At 46.5% G+C, this 12,540-nt stretch overlaps 1 protein-coding gene across 2 annotated transcripts in view; it reads left to right on the top strand.

The window, feature by feature from the left end:
* The window catches only part of hsd17b4 (hydroxysteroid (17-beta) dehydrogenase 4), a 235,015-nt gene that overhangs the window by 119,243 nt on the left and 103,232 nt on the right, over positions 1-12,540 (top strand). For both annotated transcript variants that reach the window (XM_085986923.1, XM_085986934.1), the window contains exon 12: positions 10,655-10,764. In XM_085986923.1, the coding sequence (XP_085843049.1) occupies positions 10,655-10,764 (110 nt within the window). The remainder of the gene's footprint in view (positions 1-10,654; positions 10,765-12,540) is intronic.

Below are 12,540 nucleotides of genomic sequence, written 5' to 3'. Positions count from 1 at the left end.
CAACCCCATGAGCCCTAATCTTGTGTAATAACCTTTTATGTGGCACCTTATCGAATGCCTTTTGGAAATCCAAATATACTACATCCACTGGTTCCCCTTTATCTACCTTGTTAGTTACATCCTCAAAAAAGAATACATTTGTCAAACACAATTTCCCTTTCATAAAACCATGTTGACTCTACCTAATTATGTTATGATTTTCTAAGTGCCCTGATACCACTTCCTTAACAATGGATTCCAGCATTTTCCCGACGACTGATGTCAGGCTAACTGGCCTGTAGTTCCCTGTTTTTTCTCTCCCTCCTTTCTTGAATAGTGGTGTTACATTTGCAACCTTCCAATCCGCTGGGACCATTCTAGAATCTAGGGAATTTTGGAAGATCAAAACCATTGCATCCACTATCTCTTCAGCCACCTCTTTTAGAACCCTAGTATGTAAGCTGTCAGGTCCAGGGGATTTTTCGGCTTTTACTCCCATTAGTTTCTCTAGTAGTTTTTCTCTACTTATATTAATTATGTTAAGTACCTCACCCTCATTAGACCCTTGGTTCCCCTGCTTTTTGTGTCTTCTACTGTGAAGAAAGATCAAAATATTTGTTTAACATTTCTGCCAGTTCCTTATTCCCCATAATAATGTTTCCTGTCTCCGCCTCTAAGGGACCAACGTTTACTTTTGCTACTCTTTACCTTTTTACTTAATTGTAGAAACTCTTGGGGCTCTATTTTAATAGCCCTGAGGAGGCAGGTTTGGAGGTGGGTCTGTTGGGAAAATTGGGAAAAATGGCTTCAGACACCCAACCCACCTCCATCCCGCCCCCACCTGATTTTTCTGAGTGTCTGTTCAGCCGCCCCCAAACTGACCCGTCTCCAACTGGTGGGACAGGTAGTTAAGGCAGTTAACAGCCTGTTAACTGCCTTGCTAATCCTATTTTCATAGTGTTTCCCATTTTCCTGCTACTGGCTCCTGTTTCCCGACTAGTCAGAAACAGGCCAGGTTCAAGGAGACGAGTTGCTGGAGGACATGATTTGTATGCATTGGTGGAGTGCTTTAAAAGCGCCCCAGAAACATGACTGACATTAAAATGCAACAACTTTGCTGTTGTAGGTATGGGATAACATTTTTCACATCTACTGACCTTCTGACTGTTCATGCTGACACCTATCTGCAGTGTGTCATGAATGGAAATATTTCAGGCCACTTCGACTGTGCGCTTGCAAGATTGTTACCTCAAATGAAATCTATAGCAAGGGGATGGGAAACATTTACGCCCCCTCATCTTGGTTCTCGTAATCGGGGGAGTAGCAGCCACATGGCTCACCACAGATCTTCCTGGGAAGAGGAGGACGAGGGAAGCCTTGCATGCCCTGTTGTGACCAATGTAGCATCCCTCCAGTTCACTGCTGCCTGTCAACCAGGGTATGCACACTGCCATGCCACACTACCATAAGCTTACTTTTCGACCATAGGTGGCCACCATATGGCTCTATAATTGCAGGCGACACTTGTCCAATGTCATACTTCATCTCTGCTATACGCTCTTATTTCCTATCACTTTTACCATCAGCATTACAAATGTAAGTCACCCTGAGCCCTCAATGCACTTTTGCCATTTCCCAGAACACACAGGCGACATAATTTATCTTTAACACATGACAAAATATACCAGCAAGAGTCAGAAAAAAAAAAAAGAGACATCACCCAAGTGAGTCCCCTTGTGCTTAATCTTTCTCTTTTGAGTGCTTCTATGTGGTGCTTCTCCTGTGGCTTCAGCAGATGTAGAGGCACCTTGCTGACTAGGATGCTGCGCCTGCTTCGACGCATTAGGCGGGCGTGCTCTCGGTTTGGGAGCCTGGGAGGGTTCTTCAACAGTGTGCTCTTCCTGTGGCTGTGCAGGGGCTAAAACGGTCATCTCGGTTGTCTTTGCAAAGTGGGTCTCTGACCGAGGGCTCCGCTGTGGCATGGTCATGTGAGTGCTTTGAGAGGAGCCCACACTTCCTTCTGTCCTGCCAACAACATCCCTCTTGGGTCAACCGCATCTCAGTGCTAGCAAGTGGCAGGAGAGCACCTTGCTGCACTTCAGGGGGGGCCATGAGGACCCGTATCTACACTGGCAGTCCTCCTCAAAAGGACGTCCATGAAGCTGTGGCCTCTCTGCTCAATAGCTGCCCATCGCTGCTCCAGAGATGTCATTCTATTCTGAACAGTCACCATGTTTTCCTGACTCTGGTAACTTATTTCCTCCATGCCCATAGCCATCCTTTCCACTGAGGTAGCCAGCCTTTCCACAGAGGTTGCCAACCTTTCCATGGTGGTGCATTCATGCGCCATTGCCTCCACCATGGCAGTGCTGATGTTAGAGATGGACTCCTCCATTCTCTCCACACTCGCACTAACCCTGGAGACAAATCCTTCCAGAGACACCTGCACTTGTTCCTGTATTTCACGAACCGCTCTTTTTCTGGATGGCCCCAGAGGCACAGTGTCTGCATGCAGCTGAGCAGAGCTAGGACAGTCCTGCGACCTCTGCAGAGGATTCTCCACTGCTGTCGCTGTCTCCACCATCTGCTGATGCTCACTTGTGCGCTGTGATAGACCAGGTGTCAACACTAACTCGCGATGGCCCCACAGAGGTGTGCATTGCTGCGCTGGTGCTGGGTGCGCTGAGTTCTGGTGACGCAGGTTCCTCTGAGGAGATGTCCGGGCCTTCGTCCTGGATTGTGGGGAGCGGGGTGCTCGATGGTCCTGTGGGAGAGTAAAGGCTTGAATTAGACATCTGATATTAATGTAGCAGTCGCATCTTTTTGAGCAGATGATCCAAAACGATTCTCTCTGAACATCATATTCCATTGCTTTCTGAGAGGGATGAAACTCTATTATGTCACCAGCTTCCTCCAGTGTGCCTGTCTCCATCGCCCACTTCCAGGTCCTCGCCAGCTCCAACAATCTCGTTTGCTGCTTCCTCAGCACTGGTCAATGTTGCAAGGACTGGTGTTCCTACTCCAGCCGTTGCTCTCTCCCTCTTATTGTGGGTTATCTTTTCCTGCAAGGAGGAACACAAGTGGTGTTTCAACCACAGTGATGGAGTGAGTGTGATGAATCCCTACCATAGAAGCTTTGAGTGAGACAAAGATGGGGTAAGGTGCCAAGAGGAAGCTAGCTCCCTGTGCATTGTTAGTTGTTGTCACTGCATGACAGTGAGAGCAAGTCTAAGGGATGCATAGGCAGGATGCTGAAATGATTCAGTGCAGGGACAGAGATGGATAGGAAAGGGTGCAAGGGAAGCAAGAGTAAGGTGGGATGTGAAGGAGGAGGCTTACCGCAGAGTGCAGGTGATGAAGAGAAGGGAAGCAGAGTGAAGGCAAGTGAGATGGGATACTCACTTTTAATCTCTCACAAGATCATTAAACCTTTTTCGGCACTGGATCTGTGAGCGTGCATAAATAGACCTTGCGCTCACCTCCTGAGCAATGTGCAGCCAGACTGCCTTGGTCTGCTGAGGAGGCTCAGGAGGGAAGAGAATCTCGCTGCGCCCTCTGACAGCATCCACAAGAACTTGGAGGGACTCATCATTAAACCGAGGAGCTGCCTTGCCTCTGGAAGAAGTCATAGCTTTGAAACCACAATGGAAAGGCTCAGGCTGGATGGCAGCTTTAAAAGCAGCTGCTATTATGATGTCATCAGAGGCGGACAACAGACCCGATCCCACTCATTGGACCGGCCAGCGCGCCACCATGAAATTAACAAGCTCGTTGAATAAAAATTGCACATCTGCAGCTGTTCCTGCTGGAAGCGGCTCCCGAACCTGCCCACCACGCAACCCAACTGCAACCTGCTTCGGGAATTAAAATCGAGCCCTTGCAATCTGCTCTTATATTTCTTGCTAGTTTTCTCTCATTCTATTTTTTCCCTTTTTTTCAATTTTTTGGTCAACCTTTGCTGGTTTCTGAAACTCTCGCAATCCTCAGGCTTACTATTATTCTTTGCAACGTTATACGTTTCTTCTTTCAATCTAATGCTATCCTTAACTTCTTTAGTTAGCCACGCTGGGATCAGTTTTCCCATGGAGTTTTTGTTTCTCAATGGAATGTATTTTTGTTGAGAACGATGAAATATTACTTTAAATGCTAGCCACTACTTATCTACCGCCATACCTTTTAATCTATTTTTCCAATCTACCTTAGCCAACTCGCGGGTCATACCTATGTAATTGGCTTTATTTAAGTTTCGGACTTAGGCAAGTCACACTCAAAATTAATGTGAAATTCTATCATATTTTGATCACTCTGCCCCAGAGGATCCTTTACTATCAGATTGCTAATTAACCCTGTCTCATTGCACAATACAAGATCTAAAATAGCCTGTTCCCTGATTGGTTCCATGACATATTGTTCTAGGAAACTGTCCCAAATGCATTCCATGAACTCGTCCTCCAGACTACCTTTGCCAATTTGATTTGTCCAATCTGTATGAAAATTGAAGTCCCCTAAGATTATTGAACTCCAGATGTGGTCTCACCAATGTCCTGTACAGTTGTAGCAAGACTTACCTACTTTTATACTCGCAATAAAGGCCAATATTCCATTTGCCTTTCTAATTACTTGCTGTAGCTGCATGCTAACTTTTTGTGTTTCACATATGAGAACACCCAAATCCATCTGTACCGCAGCATTCTGTAGTCTCCATTTAAATAATATTTTGCTTTTTTATTCTTCTGACCAAAGTGGATAACCTCACATTTTCCCACATTATACTCCATCTGCCAAATTTTTGCCCGCTCACTTAATCTATCCATATCCCTTTGCAGACTCTGTGTACTCCTCACAACTTGCTTTCCCACCTATCTTTGTATCATTAGCAAATTTGTCAACAGTACACTCAGTCCCTTCATCCAAGCCATTAATATAGTTTGTAAATAGTTGAGGCCCCAGCACTGATCCCTGTGGCACCCCACTAGTTACAGTTTGCCAACCTGAAAATGACCCATTTATCCCGACTCTGTTTTCTGTTAGTTAGCCAATCCCCTATCCATGCTAATATATTACCTCCAACACCGTGAGCTCTTATCTTGTGCAATAACCTTTTATGTGGTACCTTATCGAATGCTACATCTACTGATTCCCCTTGATCCACCCTGCTCTTTTCATCCTCAAAGAGCTCTAGTAAATTTGTCAAACACGATTTCCCTTTCATACAATCAAGCAGAGTCAACATGGTTTAATTATGATTTTCTAAATGTCCTGCTACTACTTCCTTAACAATGGATTCCAGCATTTTCCCAATGACAGATGTTAGGCTAACTGGCCTATAGTTTCCTGCTTTCTGTCTCCCTCTTTTCTTGACTAGGGGCGTTACATTTGTGGTTTTCCAATCCACTGGGACCATTCTAGAATCCATGGAATTTTGGTAGATTACGACCGGTGCATCCACTATCTCTGCAGCCACTTCTTTTAAGACCCTAGGATGCAGGCCCTTCAGGTCCAGGGGACGTGTCAGCCTTTAGTCCCATTAGTTTGCCAAGTACTTTTTCTCCAGTGATAGTCATTGTTTTAAGTTGCTCCCTCCCTTTTGCCCCTTGATTACTATTATTGGAATGCTTTTAGTGTCTTCTACCATGAAGGCAGATACAAAATATTTGTTCAAAGTCTCTGCCATTTCCCTGTTTCCCATTATTAATTCCCCAGTCTCATCCTCTAAGGGACCAATATTTACTTTAGCTACTCTCTTCCTTTTTATATAACTGTAGAAGTTCTTATTATCATTTTTTATATTTCTTGCTAGTTTACCCTCATAATCTATCTTCTCCCTCTTTTTAGTCATCCTTTATCTCATGACTCTCTCACTTATGGATTTTGCTTGTTTCCTGACTGGCACAAGTTAAAATAAATGCATAATCAGTGTTATCAACATGAAGTGTTCTGTTTTAAAAATGAGCATTTGTGGTTAAGAGCAGAAATGTTACATTAATTTACTCTCTGATAACATGATGCATTCAATGATAAATAAACCATGAAGCTACCCTGCAAAAGACATGTACTGGTGTCAGAAATAGTTGATTAGTAACTGTACTGTCTTATCAAAGGGGAACGGTAGCATAGTGGTAATGTTACTGGGATAGTAATCCAGAGGCTTGGACTAATGATCCAAAAACGTGAGTTCAAATCCCACCATGGCAGCTGGGGAATTTAAATTCTGTTAATTAAATAAATTTGGAAAAAAAAAGTGAGTAACCTTGAAACTATCTGATTGTTGTAAAAACCCATCTGGTTAACGAATGTTCTTCTGTCATCCTTACCCGGTCTTGCCTATATGTGACTCCAGACCCACGGCAATGTGGTTGACTCTTAACTGCCCTTTAAAATGGCCTACCCACTTAGTTGTAACAAACCAGTATGAAACACAATAAGAATAAAACTGGACGGACCACCTGGCATCGACCTTGGCAATGGCACACCCAGCCCAGTCGACCCTGCAAAGTCCTCCTCACCAACATCTGGAGACTTGTGCCAAAATTGGGAGAGCTGTCTCTCCCAGTCAAGCAACAGCCTGACATAGTCATACTCACAGAATCATACCTTTCAGCCAATGTCCCAAACTCCTCCATCACCATCTCATGGTATGTCCTGTCCCACGAGCAGGACAGACCCACCAGGGGTGGTGGCACAGTGATATACAGTTGGGAAGGAGTGGCCCTGGGAGTGCTCAACATTTGACTCCGGACCCCATGAAGTCTCATGGCTCCAGGTCAAACATGGGCAAGGAAACTTCGTGCTGATTGCCACCTACTGCCCTCCCTCAGTTGATGAATCAGTACTTCTCCATGTTGAACACCACTTGGAAGAAGCACGGAGAGTGGCAAGGGCACAGAATGCACTCTGGGTGGGGTCCAGAGTCAATGCTGAGGACTCTCAGGGCCAAGAGTGGCCCGGTAGCACCACTACTGACTGAGCTGGCCAAGTCTTGAAAGACATAGCTGCCAGTCTGGGCCTGCAACAAGTGGTGAGGGAACCAACACGAGGGGAAAAACCTCCTTGACCTCGTCCTCACTAATCTACCTGTCGCAGATGCATCTGCCATGACAGTATTGGTAGATTGGTAGCAGTGAACACCGCACAATCATTGTGGAGGCAAAGTCCCGTCTTCACACTGAGGACATCCACCATCGTGTTGTGTGGCTCTACCACTGTGCTAAATGGGATTGATTCAGAACCGATCTAGCAGCTCAAAACTGGGCATCCATGAGGCACTGTGGGCCATCAGCAGCAGCGGAATTGTATTCCACCACAATCTGTAACCCCAGGGCCCGGCATATCCCTCACTCTACCATTACCATCAAGCCAGGGGACCAACCTTGGTTCAATAAGGAGTGTAGAAGAGCATACCAGGAGCAGCACAGGCGTACCTAAAAATGAGGTGCCAACCTGGGGAAGCTGCAACATGCATGCTAAAAAGCAGAAGCAGCATAGACGGGCTAAGTGATCCTACAATCAACGGATCAGATTAATGTTCTGCAGTCCTGCCACATCCAGTCATGAATGGTGGACGACTATTAAACAACTAATGGAAGGAGGAGGCTGCCTGAATATCCCCATCCTCAATGATGGTGGAGTCCAGCACATGAGTGCAAAAGACCAGGCTGAAGCGCTTGCAATCATCTTCAGCCAGAAGTGCCGAGTGGATGATCCATATCGGCTTACTCCTGAAGTCCTCACCATCACAGAAGCCAGTCTTCCGCCAATTTGATTCACTCCACATGATATAAAAAAACAGCTGAGTGCACTGGATACAGCAAAGGCTATGGGCCCTGACAACATCCAGTCTATCGTGCTGAAGACTTGTGCTCCAGAACTAGCCGCATCTCTAGCCAAGCTGTTCCAGTACAGCTACAACACTGGCATCTATCCGACAATGTGGAAAACTGCCCAGGTATGTCCTGTCCGCAAAAAGCAGGACAAATCCAAACCGGCCAATTACCGCTCCATCAGTCTACTCTCAATCACCAGCAAAGTGATGGAAGGTGTCATCGATAGTGCTATTAAGCGGCACTTACTCACCAATAACCTGCTCACTGATGCCCAGTTTGGGTTCCTCCAAAAACACTCTGCTCCCGATCTCATTACAACCTTGGTCCAAGCATGGACAAAAGAGCTGAATTCCAGAGGTGAGGTGAGAGTGACTGCCCTTGACATCAAGGCAGCATTTGACCGAGTGTGGCATCAAGGAGCCCTAGTAAAACTGAAGTCAATGGGAATAGGGGGGAAAACGCTCTACTGGCTGGAGTTATACCTAGCACAAAGGAAGATGGTTCTGGTGGTTGAAGGTCAGTCATCACAGCCCCAGGACATCACTGCAGGAGTTCCTCAGGGCAGTGTCCTAGGCCCAACCATTTTCAGCTGCTTCATCAATGACCTTCCCTCCAACATAAGGTCAGAAATGGGGATGTTTGCTGATGACAGTGTTCAGTGCCATTCACAATTCCTCAGATAATGAAGCAGTCCATGCCCGCTGGCAACAAGTCCTGGATGATGTTCAGGCTTGGGCTGATAAGTTGCAGGGAACATTCGCGCCACAGAAGTGCTAGGCAATGACTATTTCCAACAAGCGAGAGTCGAACCACCACCCCTTGACATTCAACAGCATTACCATCGCCGAATGCCCCACCATCAACATCCTGGGGTTCACCATTGACCAGAAACTTAACTGGACCAGCCACATAAATACTGTGGCAACGAGAGCAGGTCAGAGGCTAGGTATTCTATGGCGAGTGTCTCACCTTCTGACACCCCAAAGCCTTTCCACAATCTACAAGGCACAAGTAAGGAGTGTGATTGAATACTCTCCACTTGCCTGAATGTGTGCAGCTCCAACAACAGCCAAGAAGCTTGACACCATCCAGGACAAAGCAGCCCACTTAATTGGAACCCCATCCACCACCTTAAACATTCACTCCCTCCACCACTGGAGTAGCGTGGTTGCAGTGTGTACCATCTACAAGATGCACTGCAGCAACTTGCCAAGGCTTCTTCGGCAGCACCTCCCAAGCCCGAGATCTCTTCCACCTAGAAGGACAAGGGCAGCGGGTGCATGGGAACACCATCACCTCCAAGTTCCCCTCCAAGTCACACACCACCCTGACTTAGAAGTATATCGCCGATCCTTCATTGCCACTGGGTCAAAACCCTGGAACTCCCTCCCTAACAGCACTTTGGGAGTACCTTCACCATACGGACTGCAGTAGTTCAAGGCGGCGGCTCACCACCACCTTCTCATGGGCAATTAGGGATGGGCAATAAATCAGCGAAGCCCACATCCCGTAAACAAATAAATAATAATAATTGTGGTAAACCACTGTTATTGTTGTTCACCGTTGTTGTTGTTGCACACTGTTGTACCTATGCATGCCTCAGCACGTCTCTGCTGGCTCTGCCCCTGGCTCCACCCACAGGCCCAGGTATAAAGGTGATTGCCCTGCAGCCCCCTGCCTTCTTGGAACCCAGTCAACCACGAGAGGCATGCTCTGTTCTTTGCTAATAAAAGCCTTTAGTTACTCTCCTAACTCTCCGTCTTTTATGAGTAATTGATAGCGCATCAATAATCAACTTTATTGTCATTGTTAGTGCAGTACAACGAAATGTAGGCTTGCGGCTCCCGAGAGTGTACATTTAGATTAAGACGTTTAAACATTCAACATTCATTTGGCTTGTAATACATTAACATAAACATAACCATAATAAAGTGCATTGGCAGATGTGCAGGCTTTAGAGTTTATTTGTGGAGTTTAGTAGGATGACAGCCCTGAGAAAGAAGCTGTTCCTAAATCTGGTCGTTCGGGTGCGAATGCATCTGTAGCGTCTCCCAGATGGCAGGAGGGCGAACAGACTGTGGCTGGGGTGGGTCGGGTCTTTGATGATGGTCAGTGACCTCTGTAAACAGCGTTTCTGGTATGTGTGCTCTGTGGTCGGTAGCCGGGTGCCGGTAATGCGTTGGGCAGTTTTGACTACCCGCTGCAGGGCTTTCCGGTCATAGGAGCTACAGCTGCCATACCATACTGTGATACAGTTCGTCGGGATGCTCTCTATTGTACAGCGGTAAAAGTTAGAGAGGATCAGGGGTGACAGGTTACATCCCTTCAGCCTCCTTAGGAAATATAGGCGCTGCTGGGCCTTCTTCACCAGAGAGGAGGTATTGAGGGACCAGGAGAGGTCTTCCGTGATGTGGACTCTGAGGAACTTAAAGCTGTCCACCCTTTCCACCACAGCCCCATGGATGTGGATGGGGGTGTGACTTCCGCCTTTAGACTTCCTGAAGTCCACAATGATTTCTTTGGTTTTCTTGATGTTAAGGGCCAGGTTGTTATCGGCGCACCACTTCACGAGATGCTGGACCTCCTCCCTGTAGGCTGACTCATCGTTGTTGGTGATCTGGCCTACTACCGTGGTATCATCCGCAAACTTGATGATGGTGTTGGAACCATGAACAGCCACACAGTCGTGGGTGAAGAGGGAGTCGAGGAGCGGGCTCAGCACACATGTATTAGTATTAGTTCCATTAGGTTTTAGAACTTAGATGTCCGGTTATATATTGTTAACAGTGAATTTGAATTGGCTAGGGAACGTGAGTTCAAGACTGACTGCACTCTTGTATTTTTTATTATAGAATCGATTATCACTCTTCATGAAGTACTGAACAAAGTAGACATCGAACGAGGAATCTCCACAAACCCTACTAGCGGCACAATACAAACTAGTACTTCAGACATCAATCCAGTAGGTGTCATGTGGTAATATAATGTGCCAATATAATTACTGTAGTACCATATAAAGCAGCTTTTTCAGTTATTTATTGTTCAGGTATTCTAAAGCAAGAATGCACTTTGGATATTGAATACTTAACCCCGAATATGATCCTTGCATTATTTCTTGCAAATTTGTCTTTAAGGCCTTCTCTGCAGATTTCCAGATAATTGAGCTGGTTTATCTAGTTGGACCTTTTGGCTGTCTGCTGTTGAGGGAAGTCTGGATTGACGTTTTTCTGTTCATGCATACAGATTCCAGCACCAATATCTCAAAGAAGAGTCAGTTGAGATACTCTCCGAGTCATGTATCAAGTTTAATGTGTTTAAGCATCAGCAGAGGTAGTCGTGATCCAAAAGAGTATTGATGCAGACTACGATGGACCCTTCAGATGTACCGTGATATATATCACTTAATCTCTGCCATGCCTATGTCACCCAATTTCCCTTTGTTCTATTCGCATGCACATTTTGTTGCTGCTCTAGACCTGAGCTCATTACTTCTATTTCCCTTTTACTCCCCACTCCTCTCTGGCCCTTCTCTCCTCTCTGCTCCCAGTACCCCAACATCTCAAAATTTTAAATTCTCCTCGTTGCGTTTAAATACCTCGCTGGCATCCAACTGTAGCAGCATCCACCTCTACAACCCTCACTTCCTAATTCACCATTCTTGACTCGAACCTCTTGAGCATGCCCCTTTTTGCCCCACCATTGGCAGGCATTCTTTCAGCCCACTTCGTCCCACGCTCTGAAATTTCTCCATCGTAAGGATATAAGTGGGGATGTTCACTGACGATTGCACAGTCTTTAGTTCCATTCCTCAGATATGAAGCAGTCCACGCCCGCATGCAGCAAGACCTCGACAACATCCAGGCTTGGGCTGATGAGTGGCAAGTAACATTTGCGCCACCCATGTGCCAGGCAGTGACCATCTCCAACGAGAGAGTTTAACCACCTCCCCGTGAAATTCAATGGCATTACCCTCGTCGAATCCCCCAACATCAACATCCTGGGGGTTACCATTGATCAGTAACTTAACTGGACCAGTTACATAAATACTGTGGCTATAGGAGCAGGTCAGAGGCTGGGTATTCTGTGGCGAGTGACTCATCTTCTGAATCGCCAAAGCCTTTCCACCACCTACAAGGCACAAGTCAGGTTTCTGATGGAATACTCTCCACTTGCCTGGATGCGTGTAGTTCCAGTAACACCCTGGATGTTCAACACCATTCAGAACAAAGCAGCCCGCTTGAACGGCAACCCATTCACCACTTTAAGCATTCATTTCCTCCACCACCAGTGCACCATGGTTGCAGTGTGCATCATCTACAAGATGCACTGCAGCAACTCTCCAAGGCTTCTACAACAGCACCTCCCAAACCCGCGAACTCTACCACCTAGAAGGACAAGGGCCGCAGGGGCATGGGAACACCATCACCTCCAAGTTACCCTCCAAGTCACACACCATCCTGACTTGGAAATATATCGCCTTTCCTTCATAGTCGCTGGGTCAAAATCCTGGAACACCCTACCTAACAGCACTGTTGGGAGTACCTTCACCACACGGACTGCAGCGGTTCATAAAAGGTGGCTCACCACCATCTTCTCCAGGATAATTAGGGATGGGCAATAAATGCTGGTCCATCCAGCGATGCCCACATCCCATGAATGAATAAATTAAAAGTTCCCTCCCCAAGACCCCCACCTCCCTGTCTTCCTTTAAGACCCACCTATGACCAAGTCACCCCTG

The sequence above is a fragment of the Somniosus microcephalus genome, chromosome 1 (genome assembly GCF_052327205.1).
Source record: "Somniosus microcephalus isolate GS21.2 chromosome 1, FLI_Smic_1.0, whole genome shotgun sequence".
Lineage (NCBI taxonomy): Eukaryota > Metazoa > Chordata > Chondrichthyes > Squaliformes > Somniosidae > Somniosus > Somniosus microcephalus.
The sequence above is the reverse complement of the archived record's forward strand: the minus strand, read 5'-3'. Positions and strand labels throughout refer to the sequence as shown.